The sequence below is a fragment of the Delphinus delphis genome, chromosome 6 (assembly GCF_949987515.2).
Source record: "Delphinus delphis chromosome 6, mDelDel1.2, whole genome shotgun sequence".
In the NCBI taxonomy this organism is placed as follows: Eukaryota; Metazoa; Chordata; class Mammalia; order Artiodactyla; family Delphinidae; genus Delphinus; species Delphinus delphis.
This window is the reverse complement of record NC_082688.1, coordinates 10,431,179-10,455,027: the sequence shown is the minus strand read 5'-3', so window position 1 is coordinate 10,455,027 and position 23,849 is coordinate 10,431,179. Positions and strand designations below refer to the sequence as shown.

The following is a 23,849-nucleotide window of genomic DNA, read 5'->3' as shown; positions in this document are numbered from 1 at the left end:
CCTTTTCAACATCATCTGGAAGTTCTTGCTAATGCAATAAGACAAGAGAAGGAAATAAAAGGAATGGAAGGCTTCCCTGGTGGCACAGTGGTTATTTAAGAATCCGCCTGCCAATGCAGGGGACATGGATTCGAGCCCTGGTCCAGGAAGATCCCACATGCCATGCAGCAACTGAGCCTGTGCACCACAACTACTGAGCCTGCGCTCTAGAGCCTGCGAGCCACAACTACTGAGCTCGTGTGCCACAACTACTGAAGCCCGTGCACCTAGAGCCCGTGCTCTGCAACAAGAGAAGCCACTGCAATGAGAAGCCCGCAAACTGCAACCAAGAGTAGACCCTGCTCGCCACAACTAGAGAAAGCCTGCGTGCAGCAATGAAGACCCAACGCTGCCAAATAAATAAATAAATAAACCTTTCTGGAAAAAATTATAGAACCTTATTGAGAGTCATTTTTAAAGTAACAGTAACATTGAATATCTAGAGAGACAGACACTGTGTTCTTGGATAAGAAAACTCACATGATAAAGTAATCAATGTTCTGCAAATGCATCTTCAGAGTCAACGCAATTCCAATCAATATCCCACCAGGTGTGTGTTTGTTTGTTTGTTTATTTATTTATTTATTTAAGGCTGTGCGCAGGCTTTCTCTAGTTGTGGCGAGTGGAGGCTACTCCTCATTGCGGTGTGCAGGCTTCTCATTGCAGTGGCTTCTCTTGTTGTGGAGCACGGGCTCCAGGCACACGGGCTTCAGTAGGTGTGGCTCACAGGCTCTAGAGCGCAGGTTCAGTAGTTGTGGTGCACAGGCTTAGTTAGTTGCTCCATGGCATGTGGGATCTTCCCGGACCAGGGCTTGAACCCATGCCCCCTTCATCTTTTCCAATTTTTCCTGGAGACATCCGCAGCCTGGACAATATCAACAGACACTCTCTTCCCTCTGGCATCTGGTTTGGTTCAAGGTTGCATTTGGGCAGGTGACGGTGCTGGAGGCTGGGAAGTCCACGATCAAGGTGCCAGCATGGTCACCTCTGGTGAAGGCTCATCTCCTAGTTCATAGCTGGCACTTCTTTCTGTGTCCTCACCTGGCAGAGAGGCTAATGGTCTTTCTGGAGCCTCTCCACCAGGTTTTTTAAGGTGCCTGACAAGTTGTTCTGTGGAAGAGCAATAGGCCAACGATATTCAAAATACTCCTGAAAAAGAACTAGGTACCGAGACTTGTCTTGTCAGACACCAGGACTTATCCTAATACTGTAGCTAGTAAGGCAATGCTTAGTATTGTGCAAATACCACAGGTGCATACACCCCGAAGTCCAGGAGTGGTTCCATGTACAAATGGAAAACTGAATCATGATAAAGCTGGCATTGCAGATCAGTGAGAAGACAGATTTTTCAATAAATGGTACTAAAACAATTAAAATAAAAATAAGACACAGATCCCTTTCTCACACCAAAATCACATTTCAGGTATGTTAAAGACTTGAAAATAAAGTCAAGACTCTAAAATTTTCAGATAATAATATAGGAGAATAATGTTATGATTCCAAGTGAGGAAAGGTTTTTTTAAAGAGACAAAGTATAAATTTAAAGGAAAATAATAAATTCAACTGTACTAAAATGAAGAGCATATGTTCAACAGAAGAAACCATAAAGAGTGTGAAGGCAAAGCCCAAACTGGGAGAACACATTTGCAGCCCACATAACTGACCGAGGGGCATGGCAGCCAGGATACATATAAAGAACTCTGACGATTAGTGAGAAAAAGACAGAAAATGTAATAGAAAATGGGCCAAAGATTTGAACCAGCACTTCACAGAAGAGCACGAATGACTGATAAACATATGAAAATATGCTGAACTTCATTAATAATCTGGGAAAAGCAAATTAAAATCATGGTGAGAGGGAATTCCCTGGTGGTCCAGTGGTTAGGACTCTGCGCTTTCACTGCCGAGGACCCAGGTTCAATCCCTGTTCGGGGAACTAAAATCCTGCAAGCCATGCAGCGTGGCCAGATTGGCAAAAATTAAAAGTCTGACAATATATCACCTGTCAAGGAAGCAGAGGAACCCAAATTCTTATACACTGCTGGTGAATGTTTGTAAATTACTACAACTACTATGGAAAAACTGGGCATTACCTAGTAAAGTTGAAAAGTACAAATCTTTTGACCCTAACTTTTCACATCTCAAATATACCCTACAGTTAACTCATTCACAGGCAGACAAAAGTTCACAGCAGCCTTGTTTGTAAAAGCAAAAACCAGAAACACCTTAATGCCCACTGTCAATAGAATGGATAAATGAATTTTAGTAACTTCATACTACACAGTTGAGAAAAGATTAAATTATAGCGGCATGTGTCCATATGAATGTGTCTCAGAATACAACCTTGAGCACAGAAAGGTAGCATTAGAAGAATACCTACAGCACTTCATTTATATAATGTTAACAAGCATGATAAATGAAAGAAGCCACTGTTTAGGGATAAAATTGTAAAGCAAAGCTAGGAAGTGGAGTAATTTCTAGATAAGCTTACTTAAGACGGTAAAAAGAATGTGATGGAAGAGTAAAGGGCACACCAGGAATCTCAAAGGTAAACACACTGTTCTCTTTCTTAACCTGTGGAGTAGTAGCTACATGGCAGTTCATTAGCTTGTTACACTATTTACCTTACTTATGTTTCATAAATATTATTTCATATCTACTCAATATTAACAAGGACAACAAAGAAAAGGACTCTAAACTCATCATCTTTATGAGAAAACTGACCTTCCGTTAGTGCTATCTTAGCCTGATGACTGACAGCATCAGCCACTCAGGTGATTAAGCCAGAAACCCAGAAATCACCCCAAACACCTCCTTTCCTCTTGCTCCTCTCCTGTATTTACCACATTACCAAGTGGGTCCGTCTCCTCACGATTTCTTAAATTTGTCTCCTCCCCCGTCATTTCCACCCCGACTCTTGTCAAAGTCACCGTCTAATGCCTGCACAACTGCAATAGCTTCCTAACTGGAAACCCTTTCAATGTTTCCTCTAACAGCCAGAGTAATCCTCTCCCTCACTCTGTGTTACCCTTCCAGGCTTCTTCCACTTCCTTGAAGGCGCTACTCCCTTTACTGCCTCAGTTTCTGGGTTTATTGTTCATACTATTTCCTATTTAAAATTCTCTGCCATCATTCCTACCCTCACAAGCTTCAGTAGTTCATCTCAGTTCAAGTGTTACTTCCTCAAGGAAAGTGTTCTATGACTCCAACGCTAGATCTGATTTGATGCCCTCTTACAGGATCTCACAGCATCCTGTGGTTTTCCTTCACAGCAACACATCATGGTTTGTAATTATATATCTATGTGATTATTGATTAATGTCTCACTTCCCCTCTAGACTAAATTCCACAAGGGCAAGGGTGATATCTGTTTTGCTCACCCTAGTATTTCTAACACCCAGCACAGAGCACAGACCTTGACACATAATAAAACTCAAATTATATTTTTAGAATGAATGAGGGAACTCAGTGGGACCAGAGTCTGGAAAATTACCTTTTCCAATTATGAAATGGATGGATGGTTCTAATATCAAACGGTCCTGTGAATCCCAAAGTTTTGTGTCTGTTATTCTCTCCAACCCCCCCCCCCCCCCCCCCGCAAAATGTATTCTATACCCTTCTGTCTTCTCTGCTTCCTGCTGTCCTACCCATCCTTGAAATTCCAGTTCCTCCAGGAACAGTTCCTTGACTCCTGCACTGGAAATGCACTCTCCCTATGGCATATCCTTTGCATTTGAAAAATCCGTTTCACTTATTTGGGACTTACCGAGTTGTGAACTTTTTTCTTGTCAAACAGGAGGTTTGAGTTCTATCATGAAACAGTAGGCCTCTGAGACAAAACACTATAGGTGTCTAGATCTATTTACTGGGTGCTCCTTGTTGTGAGTCAACAAAGCCCCGTGGAACAAGCATGAGCTTTGGAGTAAGACTTGGGTTAGAATTCAGCTCTGTCACTTACCGTGTAACTTTGAACAAGGTATATGACCTCTCTCGGCTTCTATTTAGGTATCTGTAAGTATGCTAATAGCTAGAAGGGGTATATAGACTTCTCTTTTACACAAATCTTACTGTACTGTAATAATACTGTAAGTCTCTGGTGCACTTGAGATTAGTGGTTCTCAGGGGATGAGGGTAGGGTTTTTGGTACCACCTGTTAGGGGGTGTTTTGCCTATATGAGGATAAGGGCTGGCTTGTCAATGCCTGAAGGATGCTGCTGGCATTCAGAACACAGGGGCCAGGAAAACTAAATGTCCTGCAATGCATGGGACAATCATACAGTACATATTGTTCTGCTCAAAATGGTAAGGAACACACCACTGAGAAACACTACAGTCAATAATGATATGATTATTGTTCACCCTTATATTCTCAGAATTTAGCACAGGCCTAGAGTAGAAGGGCAAAAAATGTATGTTAGCCAAACAAAAAAAACGAACAGTAATGATATCATTTATGTGCGTTTGAACAAATCGGATTAGAGCCACGTATGTCAAAGGTACAAGCCTAGCCACGTCAACCACCGCTGTTGTGTCTTCTTGTGCTCAAGGTCCATGACATAGTAGTTTACAAGTCTGAGCAGATCAAATGGTGTGCTTTGACAGTTCCTGTCAGGACAATACTGACCTCTTCTGTTAAGCAACCCTTGCTCAACTACATGGCCCCTTCCATCTGGATGCAGCCTGGCTACACCAGGAACTAGGGCAATGGGGACTGCATGAGAAACAGAACTTTCACCAGCCCCCCTGAGGCGCAAATTTCTGACAGATATAGTTTTTACCCCATTCATGAATCCTAGCAACTTGTGTCCACTCCTAGTCCTCTACTTACCTTTTGCAAATCAATGGAAAGTTGCTGAACGAAGGCTTGGAGTTCCTGTTCCTTCTGCTCCAGGGCTGTGATCTTATTTTCTGCACCTGTTTTTGAAGCTGTCACATGATCTCTTTATTGAAAGAAAGCAGACAATGAACAAATTTGGATATCCCACCTAAGACACATTCTTCCACAGGAAAAACACAGATGGTTCTTTACATGTCAGGGCTGCAAACATTAGCCTTGTGAAGATTATCAGTGGAAAAGACTCCTTCACTCTCTCTGAAGCAGGAGGCCCAAGAGAAAAATTCCACTCAGGTTTAGGCAAGAAATCTTTATCTACCTTTGGCTATTCAATAGCTTAGCAACTCTAAAACATACTAAATTGCTCGGCAGGGTTGGAGTGTCTGAGCCTAGGCAGGTGAAGGGGAATGAGGGAAGGAGGGTAGGTAGGGGGGTCCTAAAGCCCTAGGCAGGTAAGGATAAGTCCAGAAGACCTTGCCAGAATTAAGATCAGGAAGTGCTACAGTGAGCAATGGGGAAAGACAGGTTGGCTGTAACCAGAGCTACACTAACACCGCTACCCATGTGCCCCACAGACCAAGCAAGAACCTCTGCTCTTCCAGCGTTGAGTAGTTTCTCTGAAGCTCTTCTATCTTCTGGCTTAAGTCTGCTGACAGCTGGTTGGAGATCATCAACTCCTCCTGGGTGCGACTAAGTTCTCTGGTACGTGCTTCCAATTCTTGCTCCATTTTCCCCAAACTTTCTTCTTTTTTTAAAAGCTGATACAAAGATAGAAAGTTTCACTGGACCACTACTAAGAAATACACTTGTAAAAAAATCTGGACAAGGACTTCCCTGATGGTCCAGTGGTTAAGAATCTGCCTTCCAATGCAGGGGAGGCGGTTCAATCCCTGTTCAGGGAAGATCCCACAGGCCATGGGGCAACTAAGCCCACATGCCCCAACTACTGAGCCTGCGCATCTCAACTAGAGAGCCCGCGTGCTGCAAACTACAGAGCCCATGCGCTCTGGAGCCTGCGTGCCGCAACTACAGAGCCCACGTGCCCTGGAGCCCACGTGCCACAACTAGAGAGAAGCCCGCATGTTGCAGTGAAGAGCCAGTGCGATTTGGAGCCCGCACACCACAACTAGAGAGAAGCCCACATGTCACAATGAAGATCCCACGTGCTGCAACTAAGACCCAACGCAGCCAAAAATAATAAAAATAAAATAAATTAATTAAAAATAAAATCTGGGACTTCCCTGGTGGTGCAGTGGTTAAGAATCCGCCTGCCAATGCAAGGGACAGGGGTTCGATCCCTGGTCTGGGAAGATCCCACGTGCTGCGGAGCAACTAAGCCCATGCGCCACAACTACTGAGCCTGTGCTCTAGAGCCCGCGAGCCACAACTATTGAAGCCCGCACACCTAGAGCCCATGCTCTGCAACAAGAGTAGCCACTGCAACGAGAAGTCCACGCACCATAATGAACAGTAGCCCCCGGGCTTCCCTGGTGGCGCAGTGGTTGAGAGTCTGCCTGCCGATGCAGGGGACACGGGTTCATGCCCTGGTCCGGGAAGATCCTACACGCCGCGGAGCAGCTGGGCCCGTGAGCCATGGCCGCTGAGCCTGCGCGTCCGGAGCCTGTGCTCCGCAACGGGAGAGGCCACAACAGTGAGAGGCCCACGTACCGCAAAAAAAAAAAAAAAAAAAAGAATAGCCCCCGCTCGCCGCAACTAGAGAAAGCCCGCGTGTAGCAACAAAGACCCAATGCAGCCAAAAATAAATTAATTAATAAATTACAAAAAATCTGGACCAATAAGGCAAGCTTTCATAACATTTTTGTGAGCTTAGAAGGGGTCTCATATGCCCAGTAGTTTAAAAAGGAAAAGGAAATACATTTCAAACAGAACTTTTCCACTTTAACAAACTGAAAAACATACAAATATGATTAGTATCAAAGACAACTAAGGTATGCTTATCAGCAGTTAGAGAGTGATGACTAGCAAAATCATCTATTCAGGATTTAGCTTCTAAAACAAAAACGCATACCATGTGCTTTACTTTACTTAGTTCCTGCTGCTGGAACCCCTCTAATTCATCCATTTCATCTCTCCTTTGGAAAAGATTCAAACTCTGGTTCTTCATTTCCTGTAACTGAGCTGTCAGAAACCTTTTATCCTATGCAAAAGAAGATATCAGCTCAGGTAACTAGGACATTAGAAATCCGTATTATACAAGCAGAATTCTTAATAAAGGAAAATCTGAAGACAATTTCTTATCAGTAGCAATAATACATTGATAATGGGAAGCTTTACGGTAATTATTTACAAAATAATCTATAAATTCTTTAAGTTAGAAATAAATATGTTTTAAATGATAGCTGTGAAAAGGGGAACAAGAGCAACAATTACTTAACACTTGAAAAGTGCTTAAGTTTGATTAGCAATTGCAGACATCCATTTTACATGTCTATCTCAATGACACACTGAACTGGTTGAATAACATGAATAACTGGAACAAGACTGAATGCTCTTAAAAAATTAGATGCATTTAAGTAGAACTAATTTTGGTTAGTAAGTTCAGATAGCAAGTCAACAAAAATTAGACATGACTGGTGTCAGGAGGTTACAATTTACTAAATAATAGCTTCCTGAGATGGATTCTATTCAGGACAAACCCTGTTGTCGCAGTTTCCAATTCTTGATTAAAAATAAATTAAAACTGGGGGGGGAGGGGTGGTGGGACTGGGAGATTGGGATTGACATATATACACTAATATGTACAAAATGGATAACTAATAAGGACCTGCTGTATAAAAAATAAATTTAAAAAAAGTTTTAAAAAAAGAACTTGCTGTATAAAAACATTAAATAAAAAAAAATTGAAACAGTCTAAAAATAACACTTCCAAAAATCACAGTGGCTTAAAAGACCTACATAGATGCCTCATTACTCTTTCCTGGTCTAAAATATTTCCCAACCTCTCCTGCGGTAGGGCGGGGGGATGGAGAGAAAAGATCTTAGTGAACTGAAGTAGATTTTATTTAGTTCAGTCCTATATGGATTCCCCCTTTACCATAATTTTAAAAGATGAAAAAATAGTCCAATGAGAATTCAACTGCTACAATCTTAAGAGTTTCTTTCAAGACAAGAAAACTTTAACCTAACCCATACCTTCATATTTAAGAAGACCATAATTAACACCATGTTTAGATATATATTTTTTAAGCACAAGTTTCTTTGGGACATAGCTTGACTCTTCTGTAATTCTTTCCTTACGTAAATACGTTAAGGCATTCTGATAGCTTGGGTAATCAGATTTCTACAGAACACACAAAGAAAATCGCTGGTTTAACTTCGTGTTTCATCCCAAGAATGGAGCAATAATAAAACTCATCTGTTTAATAAAATTAACAGTAAATATATTTTACAACTGAATATATCAATCTAAGAAATAATTTTCTGGACTTCCCTGGCAGTCCAGCGGTTAGGACTCTGTGCTCCCAATGCAGGGGGCACAGGTTCGATCCCTGGTTGGGGAACTAAGATCCTGCATGCCACATGGTGTGGCAAAAAAAAATAGAAAAAGAAAAGAAATAATTTTCTACCATAAAGAGTAACTTAGGAGTACTCAATGAAAACAAGGAATGAATTAGGAAGCAGCACATAATGTGGGCTGAGCAAATTGACTATTGATTATTTTAAATTAAAATGTCTTTCTAATTGTAGGTGTGAAATTTCATCTTCCTGTTCATGTCTGGGAGCCAGGAATACATTACATAAGGCACCTACACAGTGTTACACAAGCTATGGTGCTGGAATAATCAATTCTCCTCGTCTGTGTCTAGCTAAGAGGTTCTCTTATCTACTCAATGCTGAGCCTTCAGAAATGCCATCCTTCCCAACTGCATCCTCAAAAATTATTCCTAATGTTACCACTGTGTCAATCAGAGCCCCAGCAAGAAACAGACTCAAAGTAGATATTCTGCAGACAGTCTAATAAAGGGACTTTTCAAAGCTGTGGGTGGGGTAAGAAAACCCAAAAGAGATGATGTGCTAGTAACAGTTGGCATAAAGGGGCAAAGGGATAAATAGGTTACAAGAAACACAAAAAGAGAAACTCTATCAGAGGGTGAACCAAAGGTCCAGCTGAAGCTGTGACCTTGGGCCATGGGATGCATCCAAACTGAAGGGATCTCACATGGAGATGGCTGAAGGAATAAACTTCCTGACCACATAGTTCTTTTTATGTTTCCCACAGGCACACTTAATTAGAAGCCAGAGGGCAATGGAGCCCTGCTGATGCATTCCCTATCAGCCTTCATACACAGAGAAAGGTAGGAGAGTGGGTGGAGAGTGTACCTGGAGGGGCAAACAAAAGATGTCCAGTACACCCACCAAGGAAAAGGAAGACACGAGCTTTCTAAGTCAATGTCTAATCACCCAGTGCCCTGCTTCCAAGAGGTGGTATAGCCATCAGTGTACTAGGTACTGAAGAAAGCATTTTCCAAGCCCCAGAGAAGAGGCCAACATTCACAATGAGACAAAAACAAAGATGAACTAACCTTTTCAAGCTGATCCATTTTTTCTGACCATTCCTAAAACAAAACAATAAAAAAGTACAGTTTCCAGGGAAGAGTATCAATAATACCAAGATCTTAAGAAAACAAAATAACCCTCTCCACCCAAAGCAACCAATCAACCAAACAAAACAGCAAATATAAAGAAAGCCAAGAGTCCTAAAAGGAAAAGAAAATGAACTTTATATAAAATTCTAAAGCACATACATAAGCCTGCAAATTTTTACTAAGCAGAGCACCCAAACAAGGCTGTATCTGATGTTCTGATGCAGTTTTCAGCTTATTCCTGAGGGTTTTTCTATGAGTACTATTAATATTTCTTGGGAGTGGGTAGCTGGGACCAGCTGTGTTGGTAATTCTACAACTGCTCTATAAAAATTAATTGACTGAAAAACAGGCGGGGGGCAGGGGTTGTCTTCAGCAGCTCCTAATCATTATTTTCCTTCTCATTTTCACTTTACCAATATCTTTTATGCCATCTGATAAAAGTTAAAGGAGAAGGGATTATGCCCCTTATTCACCAATCACAGAAGAGGGGAAAAAATAACCACTGGTACAAAAGGCTATATCCCAACTGCCTACAATCAGAGTCCACCAATTTTAGATTATCTCTTCACTTATATAAATTCATATCACAGTTATTCACTAATTATTGGTGAATGATTTTTTTTTCTGGCTAGTAAATGTCTGACATGACTAATACACACTGTAAAACAAGTCAACCAACCACCCCACCTACTGCAGATGAAATAATGTATTTTCTTAAAAGGAAATGTAATATAATAAATTGACCCTATCTTAATAAATCAGAATTATCATTACAGTATTTTGATGCTTATCTTAAATTCAAAATGCCATTGAACAAAATATACTTTATAATTATTGTAAGAGCCAGTAATAGTATTAGTTTCTTATTGTCATTCATTCAGCATCTTTCAATGGATGGTTCTACTGAGATTACAGAAGTTCCTCTCAGTCTAGTTGGCTGGGGATGAGGAAACTTGGGACAGAGGTTGTAAGAACTATGTACTCCATGGATGATCACTAGCTGGATAGCATCTTCTCCACTATAAAGGCAAGTGTTTTGGGACTAGGCTTTCAGACAGGTTTTTGGAGGGCAGAGACGTTTTTCCTTATCTTGGGGTTCACCACCAGATTACGAACACACTACTTTCCTCTCCATTTTACAAAGTTATACAGTTTGGAAAATGATAGTCTCACATTATGGACACATTTCATGATTATAACTGTAAAGTTCCTTAATAATTTCCCACCCTAAGGCCAAATGAAATCTCAAAGAACTTATATAGCATTCCTTTTCTCCTGGGTTGTAAATATCTTCTACCAGGTTTACGGCATGATTTTTGAAATCATGTCACTAAGTGAAATCTTTCCACCAGCCTTGGGCAGTGCCACATATAAAATACCTGGTCCTTTCTGGCTAATGCCAAAGCCAGTCCTTCTGCCATTTTGGCTCTGTTGGCTTGGAATGTCTCATTCTGCTCTTGAAATTTCCGCATGGAAGCTGTTAACAAAGAGGCTCTATTTGAGATATGGAGATATTTCAGAAACAGCATGTCAAATAGCCCATGTGATTACTTTACAACTGTCCCCTAACAAAAAAGGCCAAGGTCACAGAGTGGATTATGAGACTGGGAAAAACCTGACCCATCTTGACTTTCCCAGAATCTTTTGCCCTTAGTAATAGACCACAGTTTTGTTTTAGCTTGTTTCCAATTGTTCTTGGTTTTTTGTTATAGTCAAGTATATACATTTAGGAAGATGCCAAAGGGTAACTTTCTAAATGATACAGTGATAGAACACTGAGTTAGGCAGGTTGCCAGAAAACACCAATGCTATTGCTAAGTGATGGCTACTACTACTTTATCAGAATTAAAACAAAAAGTCAAAACAAAGCAAAACACTTCTTCCACTTTATTTTCCTCAAAAAAATTTTTTTAGTATATATTATATCAACAAAAAATAACTTTCTACTTCTGTTAGCATCTTTCTTGGATTGAACCCAAAGGAGAACATATGATTTAGGGTAAACTAAACAAAATGTATGTTCTATTGTTAGAGGAGTGATGACAGATAAAGATTTTCCCCAGTTCTTGAACAAAGCAGCAATGAAGCTATGGCTAGAACCAAAGTTTCTTAATGTAGGCCCAAGGACCAGGCACTTGATTTTACTAAAAACTAAGGGCAGCCAATAAACCAGCCAACTGGATGAGATACATAATAACCTTCTCCTAAGAAGCATGCCCATAAAGCAACGTAAGGATGAACTGTATGCTTATAACTATCAGATAAATGTTATATCAACTTGATTAAGAAGTACACTACTTATAAAATAAAGATCTGGGCTATGATGAAGGACAAACTTAACCATACGCTATTGTTTCATTTCAAAAAACTAAACCCTGGAAAGATTGAAAAAAGCAGGAAAAAAAATACGTACAATCCTGGTGTTTTTCTAATGCAATTTCAAGCTTCTCTTTTATCTTCTGCAAGTTTCGGACCTGTTCAGCATAGTCTTGGGTGAGGAGGGTGACGCACATACCAGGAATGGACAAACATCAGGAAAGGAAGTTAATTAAACAAAAAAAAATGAATGAAAATGATGATGATTTTCTCAACCTGAAAACCATTCCTGTTAAGGAAAGCTGGGCAGACAGCCTCCCATTAACAATGAACAACACAGGCAAACAGGTATAGTACAAACTACCCACAGTGTAAATGGTGAATACAAACAGGCAGATTTGTTTAGCCTTGAGAGAGAACAAGAACTGGGCCTGGTCTGGTCATCAGAAATGCCCCGCCATGAAAACCATTATCTCATTACTTAATTTCAAATCTCAGTTTCACCTTCCTTTCCAGTCTTAGCAGTAGGATAGATCAAAGGGAATTCACTGAACAGCTCACTTAAGAGTCCATACAACTGAGTGACAGTGGTTAGGGCAATAGCAAACATCTTACCACAGTATTGCCTTTGCAATAAAAGTACTTAATTCTCTAGAAAAGTCAGCTTCCTTTCTACACAGAACTGAGCTGCCTATGACATATTAAAGGTGAAAGTCAGAATTAATTACCTTGGTAGCCAAAGAAGATAGTATGGTATAGTGGAAAAGTAGACAGGCTTTAGTTCAAATCCCAACTCTGTCAGTCCTTAGCTGAGAGACCTTAAGCAAATTATTGATCCTAAGTATTAGTTTCTTCATTTATGAAATGATGATATTAATTTATCTACCTCAAAGGATGTATTAGATAATAAACTAAATGTTCTATATGCCTTAATTATAAAACAAACTAAGTGCTTTAAGCACGTTGCACACAATGCTCAATAAAGGGTAGCTGATACTGTGGTTGTTATTATTATTCACACTGAGCCTGTAGGTAAATGCCCAGGACCTAAGTGGGCTTAATAAATGTCAGTCCTCTTCCCGGTCCCTCCTCTAACATCAGTCAAGCCCAAACTATTTAGGGAAGATCCATATTACCTTAGAGCTTTCTCCCCAACACTGAACAAATATAAAGTTACTTCACCTCTGTTACTGGTATTACTTACAGGTAGGGGTAACAGGATAATAACAATTGAGTTTAAAGCAGACTGTAGTGGTTTGGATCCCAGCTCTACCACCTACTACCTCTGTGACCTTAATGTCACTAAGCATTGTTAGGCTAGAGTGAGAACAAAATGAGATAATGGACTAGCTAGGAGCTGTGAGTTATACTATATACCTTTGATAACTACACAAACACAAATATTTCACATACAACTTGGTGAATTTTGTAGTCTGTTGCTTTCATTACAGTAAAATGGGCATAAGGCCAAAGGACAAAAACAAACACAGAAGTCATTGACCACTTCACAGGCTGAAGCTTTCAAAATGTATCTACTGGCAGAAACCAAAATAAGAACTCACAACTCTATCACAAATATGCCCTCTGCTCAGGCAAAGAATGTAATAGGAGTGGTGTACATCGTAAACTGCACATAAAAGACATAATGAGAGTTATAGCTTCTATACAGGTGCTGAAGTTAGAAATACCACTGAAAAGTAGCCCAAAGACCCAGAAAGACATTACACAGGTGATATGTATCTGTAGCAAGTGGCAACGTAGCACCAAACCCTGTCTGGTGCTGAAGAATCCAACATCTGTTGGCCATTCCCTAAAAATGCTATCTCCTAACCCTCTCCACCTGAAAGCAAGCTAGGCTAATGGATGAAAGATAGTTAAATCTACATATGCTTTTAATACCTTTTATATCCACGGCTAGAAATCTCAGGAGCAGAAAAACGTCAGTTTTTTTTTTTTAACTTTAAAACTCAGTTTTGAATTTACACTATTCAGTACACTAACAAAAGAAGGGATTAAAGGGGGTACAAGTTGCTCCTTTTTGACTGAGAATATCAAAATATGTCAAAATAACTGTAAGGTTATGCTGTTTGGCTTTCTTATAGGCAAAGAGGGTCAGGCAAGGCAAGTTTCCTTTGTTTGCTTCTTATGAGTTCTTAGACATACCAGAAAGCCTGGCCTCTAATTTCCGTATCTGTTCATTCCTTCTCAAAAGCTGGGATGAAAGATCTTCTCTGGAGCTGCTTCCATCAGACGCCTGTTGAGACAGATATAAGAGGTTGTATTCATACCTGGATTTTTAGCAGCGTGAGACCACAATATTCAATCAGAAAGCAACAACTCTTATTTTAGGTTTGGTTACACTTTAAGTGATAACTGAAAAGTTTCTCTAACTATAAAGTAGAAGCAACACTACCTCCATGTATAATGTGAAGAGATACAAGATGCAAAACAGATAAATTGTGTGTGTGTGTGTGTGTGTGTATGCGCGCACACACACTACTGGCATACACAGTGGTAAACAAATCCATTATGATCATATTACACCAAGTACATAATACAAAAAAATATATTTTCAGATAAAAAAGTAAAGCACTTTATTTTTCCAAAGGTAAAATCCTGAGGTAAAGGGAAGAAGGTTCTTTAGCAAGGGACCAAAGAAAGGCTGGTTGGTCTGTGATGAAGAACCTATCACTGACATTGATAAAGTTTCAGTATCTTCATCTGTAAAACAAAGGGGTATCAATCTATAGCTCTAAAATGCATCAAAAACTTTAGCAGATAATATACATTCAGTAAATCACTGTATTAATGAGATGTCAAATTTTCCCAATAATTTAGCTTATCTTAAAACATGTGCACTGCTACTACTTTGGGCACTGCTTACTACTGCTAATAAATAAATCACTTTATCTTTCTACTTTTGATTATAAAATTTTAAAAATACAGAAGAGTAAGGAGGGTGGTTTAATGAACACTCTCTCTCTACTTTAACAACTGCTGATTTTTCCCATATTTGCTTCATCAATTTTTATTCTACTATAGTACTTCAAATAGCAGACATTGACATTTCATCCTAAATATTTTGATAAACATTTCTAAAATATAAGGACATTTTCCTTTATCGCCACAATACCATTATTATACCTAACAAAATCAAAAAATAATAGTATCTAATATCCAGTCTTCAGTCTTCCCCATTTACTGCCAAAATGTATTTACAGGTGATTGAACAACTCATTTTAAATATTCATTTACCCACTGAGCCACTTACTTGTCCATTATGGAGGGTATAGTTAAAAGGGAGTCTCAGGAGGCGGAAGGCCCAGGTTAAAGTCCCATCTTCACCACTAACAAACTACAAGAACTTGGACCAATTACTTAACTTCTCTGTGCACTGGTTTCCTCACATGTAAAATGTAACAAACATAATCTACGTCACAAAGCTGTGATGAGGATTAAATAAATGAATATTTGTCAGGTCTTGAAAACACAGCCTGGCACGTAATTAACTTTAATACGTATCATCTATTAGTAGTACAAGTTATGATTATTACTGTCAGTGAGACATCTATTCTTAGCACTGTGCTAAGCACTGGAAACAGTGGTGAAACGGAGTCCCGACCTAAAACAGCAGCAGCTGCAGCAACTACGAATTACGAAGTGCTTATTAAGAGCCAGGCACTATACTAAGTGTTTTATATACTATGCAGAAAATAGTTAACATCCCAGGCCTGAGACTGCTATCCTTGGCAAGGCCTGCTTGTAAGGCGAGCCCTTGGCTGGCCTGTGGGAACTTAGATTTTACAAGGGTTCTCACCATTCCTGATAAGAATGGCTCACTGTACCTAAACTAATTGTGCCAAAAATATGGTTTATGCTGAACACCTGTTTTCGTTCTAGGAGTCTGGAATTTTGGTAAATGCTAGGCAGAGGGTGCCTATATGACTAGCCTCCAGTAAAATTCCTGGGCACTGAGTCTCTAATGAGCTTCCTTGATAGATAACATTTTATCCTGTGTTGTCACAATTCCTTGCTGAGGGAAATAAGTGTGCCCTATGCAACTCCATTGGGAGAGGACTCTTGGAAGCCTGTGCCTGCTTTCCTCCAGACTTTGTTCATGCACCTTTTCCCTTTGCTAATTTTTCCTTGTAGTAAATGTTTTCACTGTGGTAAATGATAGTAGTGAGTAAAACTATATGCTGAGTCCTGTGAGTTCTTCTAATGAATAATCGAACCTAGGGGTAGGAACCTTGCCTGCCCACCCTGCCCCAACACACATACTTTAATAAAGACAGGTATAGTTCCTATCTCCATTTTATAGATGTGGAAATTAAGGCACAGAAAAGTGACAAAAAATTTTCCCAAGGTCACACAATAATGATGAAAGAGGAATCAAATCCAGGTCTACCTCCATAACCTGGCCTGAGTTCCTAACTGTTACTCTACTGCCTCTCATGAAGCTCCCAGTTTAGTGGGAGAGCCAAACAAGCAAATCATCAACAACAATGCAGTGTAACAGGTGATATTACAGAGGATATAGGAGACAAGGGACCAAATTCAGCCAGTAGGGATAAAGAGTAGAGGGGGTGAGATGGGCAGGTCGGGTCAAGGGGGCTTCCTGGAAGTAACATGTGAGCCAAGTCTTGAAGGATGCACACAAGTATGTCAGAGGAATTCAGAAGTGAGAGGAGGACATAGGAGAAATTCCAGAGAGAGGAGACAGAATATGCAAGCATTTGTAGGTATGATGGAAAGTTGTCCATTCCATAAAGTACATTAAGTTCAATGTACAATGGCTGGAGCACAGGGTATAGGAAAGTAGAATGAGATAACGGTAGGATGGGTTAGCTGTGACAAGACCACAGAGGTTTACCATTATACTATAATAATGACTTTGCACTTCATCCTGCAGATGATGGGGAAGCCACTGAGGAGTTTCAAGCATTGGACAGACATGAACAAGTCCGCTCTGGGGAGTTACTGGAGCCAGGGGGCCCAGATAGGCTACCACATTTGTCCACGAAAGAAAGACAGACTGAAATAAAATGGAAGTAAAATGTACTACTAGTAAATGGAGTACAAAGGGTAAGTTTGAGTCAGGAGATGGAAGCCAAAATACTTGCTGACTAACTGGACACCAAGAAGTGAAGAAGCGAAGAGTCTAAAATGTCTGCAAGGTTTCTTGCTGGTGACTTGGGGGATGAAGGTGCACATGTAGAAATGGAGTTAATGAATTCAGTTTTGTTCATGTTAGAATTTGAGATACCAGAGGAAAGCCACCTGGCTGGAGAAATATATGCAATGGGATATAAAGGTCTAGAGATAGGGAGTGAAGATCAGAATGTATACATAAATAAGTTCAAACAGATAACTTTAGAAGTCACACAGCAAAGTATTTCCTGAATTCAGGCCAATCTCCATATCTGGAATACATTCAAGATGAGAGACTTCATTTAGCAAGTCAGTGTGAAGGCAAAGCAAGTACTTCTGCCACAGAACTCAGCATTAAAACTATGTCCTTCAGCCTGGTGATCAAATGTGCATTTATATTTCCTGTTAAATACAGGAGCGAATGATAATTTAGATCTGGTCATCTATTGTTCCACCCCAATAACCTAATAGCTTCTGCCACGTAATCTGACCTGAACAGATAGTATAAGAAAGGAGGACTCATCTGACCATGGAAACAACTCAAGTATCTATCACTAGTAGAAGACAGAGACAAATTGTGGCCTTTTCAAATGCTGGAATTTTATACAGCAGTAAAAATAAATGAATCACCTATAGTGTACCATTTTTATAAAGTTTGAAAACAAGCAACATTAAACAACAGATTGTTTATGAATATATATGTATCTGGTAGGATATTTTAAAAAGCAAAGGACTGATATACACAAACTTTTGGACAGGTTACCTGAAGGGGCGGAAAGGGAAGGGAACCAAGAAGGAGCAAACAAGGGGCTTTGACAGCACCGATAATGTTCTAGTTCTCTGTATAGGTGACAGATTTAACAAGCATTCATTTTATTTTTATGCCTTATACTTTACACTTACATTACATACATTCTTTTACATATATCAAGCATTATAAATAACTTCTTTTAAGTTATCTAACTTTAAGAGGATCCTGTTATATGCCACCGACCCGATTTTAATCCTAAGGCATGACACTTACCTAACACAGCAGCATCCTCAAATCTTTCCAGCTACAAAGGTATTTTACAAATAAGGGATACAATGCAGCCATCAGTGCAATCTTTTCATCAATTTTCCCACTAAAATAGTGCTAATTCCCTGGCTAATTCCACACCAAACTCACAGACCTCGCTAAGCAACAATGACTTAGAGTGTATATATGTGCAGACACAACAAGCCAAAGTATTTCGAGAAACAAAATGTAAAAGAAGATGCACAAGGTATATAGATGAAAAAAGAGCACAAGAGGACAATGTAGAGAATATGCAAAGGGACCCACGAAAAATAAAAAAATAGAAAAGCACCTCAGAGCAAGAAGAATCAGACATAAACTACAAATAATCTTGCAATTTTAAAAGAAAATACTTATTGGAGGGACTTCCCTGGTGGTCCAGTAGCTAAAGACTCCATGCTCCCAATGCAGGGGGCCCAGGTTCGATCCCTGGTCAGAGAACTAGATCCCACATGCTGCAACTGAGAGTTCACATGCTGCAACTCAAGATCCCGCATGCTGCAACTAAAGATCCTGCGTGCCGCAACAAAGATCCTGAGGGCCGCAACTAAGACCCAGAGCAGCCAAATACATAAATATCTAAAAATGTATATATATAAAAAAAGGCTATCACAAAATAATAATAATAAAAATTTATTGCAAAGATTCCCTGAAATATTATTTTAAAAATACAATGAGGCTGTACCAAACATTAAAAACTAGAGAAGATACTTACAAAATCATCTCCTGAGTCAGCTCCCATGGAGGCAACTGATTCCTTGCTCACTGATCGTGGGATCCTAGTAGCACCTCCTGGCCTCTGAGCGACAGCAGTCTCTTCTGCAATTTTCTTCTTTAGTTTTGCAAACATTTTGCTGTGTGGCTATCCTGCACTGATGGCCAGGTCTTGAACCCCCAACAGTTGTTAGGCCAGCAACCAGGAATTCCGAGACAGGTGCCTAAAAAGTTCCAGATATCCAAACTAACTGCATTCCCACTGAAATGTGGGCCAAAGGCTTGTGGCAATAGCGTATCTATAAATCAGATGAAAGAGCGCTCTAAGTTAAACACCAGAGAAATTTCACATCTGGGTTGTTTTGTTAAGCTTCAGGTTTCAAGATTAAGTTTCATAAGTTTACATGCACACTTACTAGAACACAATTACTAAACATCTGAAAAGCACTCAGGTGCTACAGATGCACGTACAGATAAGGAAATCCAGTCTCAAGGAGGTGAAGTAATCTGCCAAAGATTGTGTGGCTAAATGCAGCGTTGGCATTTGAACCCAGGACTCTGACTCACAAGTCCTTACTCTTTTTTTTTTTTAATTACACCACATTGGCTGTGGCATGTAACACATCAAGTAAAATTTCCCACGGCAAACATTAACATAATGCTTCTGAATCCTTCCCCCAATAATATTAAGTTCAACTACAGTTTAGACAAAAGCATGTAACTCAATACAGGGAGAAGGTATAATGTTCTAATGTTCCAAGATGGTTTGGAATCAGCTGTTCACTAGAAAATGTTGACAACTTTTTTCCTAAAAAAACAGGCAAGCCAGCCAACGTATCAGATATCCTTAAATGTTTCCTGGAAATGCTGTGTGGTTCTCTTTTTTAAGAGTGACTAAAATTACCTCAAGTCAATTTCTTTTCTCACAATGTTTTACATGATATTCAATCATCTTTCCCTCCTAACGTGCATGAAACATTTACATTCTGGGTCCAAACTTAACTTTTGATATTTTGTGGAGGATAACTAAGCTCCACCCTAAGATGTACAAATGACTTCTTACCACTTCAGAGCATCCATTTAAGTCTGTACAATTCTTCAAAAGTTTTACCTTCAATGTCTGTAAACCACCTACTCACCTGGCTTATCTACTAGATTTAAAACAGCTTGGAGGTCAAAGCTTTCTGTCCTGCATGAAGACAAAAATAAAATGCATTGAATATTTCCTCTCAAGTGTAAGGCCAAAATGTTGCGGGGTCGGGCCGGGGGTGTGGAAGAGGAGGCAGGAAGGACTAAGGTGAGGGGGAGAGAAAATCTGTGCTACCACAATCCTCAGGGGTCTCCCCTCCTTCACCCTGGTCTTTGCATCTGTGATTTGCCTAAGAGCTTCACTTAAAGGCACAAAGAACAGAATCTCTCATTGTAGTAAGTGGCTAAACTCACTTCGCCTTGGGAGGAGCAGTGAGCAAAAGAACTTCAACGAGATTAAGGTTTCCCAGGGCCAGTATTTATTTCAGTTGATTCTGACAGTCACACTGTTTACCCGGCCAGACCCCAGAGCCTTGACTCGCACTAAGAAAGTCGCTGAGAAAAAGGATGGCTAAGTTGGGTAAAAGAGCTTTCTAATGCCCGGGGGCCAGCCACCTGCCGCGGCAGTTTGGATCCCACTCAGTCTCCTTCCAGACCCGCCCGTGCGTGGACTGTCAAAGAAGGGAAGGACCAATGTGTCTCCCATTTGACAGCAGGGAAACCGAGACCCAGAGAGGAAGAGTGACTGGTCCAAAGTCGCGCAGGGGGGGAAATTCCGGAACCCCAGGCTTCAGGTTCCCAGGCCGGGGAGCCCGCCTCTGCCCCCACCCTCGTCCTTTCTGCACCGCGGTACTGCCCACCGCCTTGGGTCTTGGGCAACCCAGTCGGGGCCTCTTTGGGCGCACTCCGAGACCACCGGGAGAAAGACGGGCCTGCTCGTGTCTCCGGTCCCCGCCCGCGCACCTGCCGCTCTCTGGGCAGCCGGCAAAGCCCCGCCTCCGGGGCCTCTCGTGAGCGCCGGCCCGCGTCACCAGCCCCCACAGCCGGCCTGCGGGCAGAGCAGCAACCCGGAACCGCACTTCCACCAGCGCGCCGGAAGTGGCTGCGCGCGGGGCCGTCCCACCGTGCGCATGCGCCTGAGCGCCGTCTCCTCGGCGGCCGGCGCGAGCTTCGGGGTGGCGGTTGGGCCGGAACCGCTGGAGGGCGCGGGGCTGGGCGCTCCCTGAAGCCGGCCCGCCACGTCAGCAGGCGGCCAAATCCTCGTAGGAGGGCTGGATGGCTGAAGCACTTCTTTCCTTTTTTTTTCTTTTTTTAAAGGGGGCGGTGCGGAGCAAGGGAAGTGGTAGGAGCCTGGTGCAAAGGGGAAAGAACTGATTGCTGCGGTGGTGCCAGCCTGTGGCGTGGAAACCTCAGGCCGTGGCTGCGCTGGCCCAACCCAGACTTTTCACTCCTCTCCCTGCATCCCAGTCTGCACCCTACACGGCCGCCTTGTACCTGCAAGCCCCTGCCGCCTTCCTCACGCTGGAACCTACGGCTCCACACGTTAGTACTGGGAACTCGCGCTTCGTAATGGGTGTTTTCAGTTTTGTGCCTGTGACCCACTTGTAGGACACGTAATGTGTCATTGAAAGAAGAGTTTCCGGAATCATACCCTTATTATATAGTGCAGTCTGATATATTGCATTTCATTAGAAACACACGCTAGCGGCAGCCCACCACATTCATTTCACTAGCCACTAATGGGCCTCCAACTTTTGACAGATGAAGAAAGTCCAGAGAGGTAAAACTGCCTTGTACAAAATGACAGTACAAACTGGTAGCCTACGTCGGGTCTCGACTCCTTAATGCCAACCAAGCCAGACATTCCACATTGAAGTTGCACATGTTCTTGCCCAGACCCAACACCAGCCTGAGGGCCAGCAGCTTCAACCCAATCCCCTGAAACAATCCCTCCCTCAGTGTGTCCCACCTGGAGGAGGGCAGGGAAAAAACCAAGACTAGGACGCAGCAGAAATTTACAAACTAAAACAACAGCATCAAATCCTCAACCTCAAGACTGTTTCAAGTAACCGAGGAATTATCTGGAAGAAGCAAACCCTATCAGTTTAGCCCTTATGTTGTCAACAATTCTGAAGAAGTAGCAAAAACTTTAAGCAAATAATGTTTATTTTTATATCGATGATACACTTAATATATACGTGAATTCAAGATACAAAATTCATTTACAAGAGTTCACACCTGATGAATGTAATCACATTCCTAGAGAGAACATTTATCAATGCAAAAATGTCTTCAATACACTGACAACAAAAATCAAATATTCTGTAATCTTGTTATTCAATAAACATCAAAACAATGTTTAACTCTCCATCCTCTACTATTTAAGACCCCTCAAGGTGGTAGGCACCATATAACAGAAGAAAACATTGGAAAAGACAAGGGCCTACTGAATCTGCTCTGCAGAATCACAGTGTTTACTCTGATATTCATTTACTTAAGTAGTGAAAGGCTTGCTATCCTTTATGACAAATCACGTACCATACAAGAGTCAAAAGTGATGATCAAGAAAATAAAATGTTTTGATAACTTCTCAATTTCTAAAGTCTATGACATATTAGCCATAACAGACAAAGCAGAAAAAGGCTGCTGAAAAGGAACACAATAGGAAAACATCCTTAAGAGTATGTATGGCTTAAGCAATTTAGAAACACAACAGGTAAGACTTTTACAATACCACAGTTGTTCAAGTCAAATGATATTGACAATATAATTTTCCCCCTTAGTCATTGGTGGTAAATAGCCCCTTCAAATTTAATTCTACTGAGAACACATAAAACTAGTGAATCCAAATGGTTTCTTGTCTCACAGAGCTGAGTTGATGGATTTTGTTCTAAAATATTAACCCACAATACCCAAAATTTAATACAAATGAGCAACAAGACTACGTTTCAAGGATTACAGTGATTTGTGAATAGCTAGATAGGCAACCAAATAGCTTCATTATTTGCACGACAGATTAGCAGCACTTGGATAAGAACTGTTACGTGAAAATTATTGTGCTTCAACCTCTCAAAGAGAGCTAATAAATATACCTCTATAATCCTTATAGTGTTACAATTCTATAACATTTCAGTTACAGACAAGCACAATTTTTAAAAAGTATTTCACACCACTAGGAAATCAAGTAATTATATTCTCCAAATGTAATTTCTGCTATGATTGAAACAAGTGCATTTCTGCCTAATATCCATAATATAGACAATAGATTCACCATTATTTTCAGGGAAAAAAGACCAAATATAACTTATTTTAACTCCTATTTGATTATCTTAACCTTTAGTGATGACTTGAATAAAGAAAAAGGTATTCAACCTTACAATGGAAACTACTCAGAGAAAATAATAATGTGGCCTGAAATGACAAAATTCTTTAGAGCTAAGTAGGAAATGATTTAAAACTGCTTCATCACATTCAATGATTAGTGAAACCACTATTTTTACTGGTGCTACACAGTGAAGATAAACCTATTTGGATAAATTCCTTCATTTGTAAACTCTACTATGAAAATGGTAGGACATTGCATCTGCCTTTCCTATTACCTAAGACCTTTCTACTTTGACAGGAAGAAGCCTCCAAAATGTATCTCTTGATTGTTGAGTGGCAAGGTTTATTAAAAACAACAAATAAAAAACAGCTGGAGAACTAGTCACATGATCTATGTGATGAAAGGAATGTAACCAGATAACTATAAAAAGTCACAAACACGAAGTCCTAAAATATTTTACTGAACGATTGAGTTCTTTTTAATAAAAAAGAAACAAAAGTTTTTTTAAAAACTCATTCTGCAAGAAATAGTAAATAAAAATTCTCATTGCCCTAAAACACTTGAAGCAATTTTTCCTGCAGATTTTTAATACATTACAACACATACCTATAATCTTAAAAAAAAGTCAGTAACATGCAAAGAAGGGTAGGAATAGATTTTTTAATTTAAATAGTGTTTATTTCTATATGTTTGGAAATATTTACTCTTGGGATTATCATATATGATCATTTCACATTTTACAATGGTTTGATGTTTGAAAATATCAAACCATTTTAC

General features: G+C 40.4%; 1 protein-coding gene across 4 annotated transcripts in view; it reads right to left on the bottom strand.

Moving 5' to 3' along the window:
* The window catches only part of GOLGA1 (golgin A1), a 52,147-nt gene extending 31,312 nt beyond the window's left edge, over positions 1-20,835 (bottom strand). Inside the window, exons 1-10 of one of the 4 annotated variants that reach the window (XM_060014161.1) lie at positions 20,711-20,835; positions 19,858-19,907; positions 18,720-19,017; positions 13,960-14,050; positions 11,894-11,968; positions 10,860-10,957; positions 9,418-9,450; positions 6,903-7,031; positions 5,462-5,631; positions 4,868-4,979 (exon numbers count right to left, since the gene is read on the bottom strand). In XM_060014161.1, the coding sequence (XP_059870144.1) occupies positions 4,868-4,979; positions 5,462-5,631; positions 6,903-7,031; positions 9,418-9,450; positions 10,860-10,957; positions 11,894-11,968; positions 13,960-14,050; positions 18,720-18,854 (843 nt within the window). In that variant the 5' untranslated portion in view covers positions 18,855-19,017; positions 19,858-19,907; positions 20,711-20,835. The other 3 variants (XM_060014162.1, XM_060014165.1, XM_060014166.1) reach the window with 3 other exon arrangements.
* Between the last annotated feature and the right edge of the window lie 3,014 nt (positions 20,836-23,849).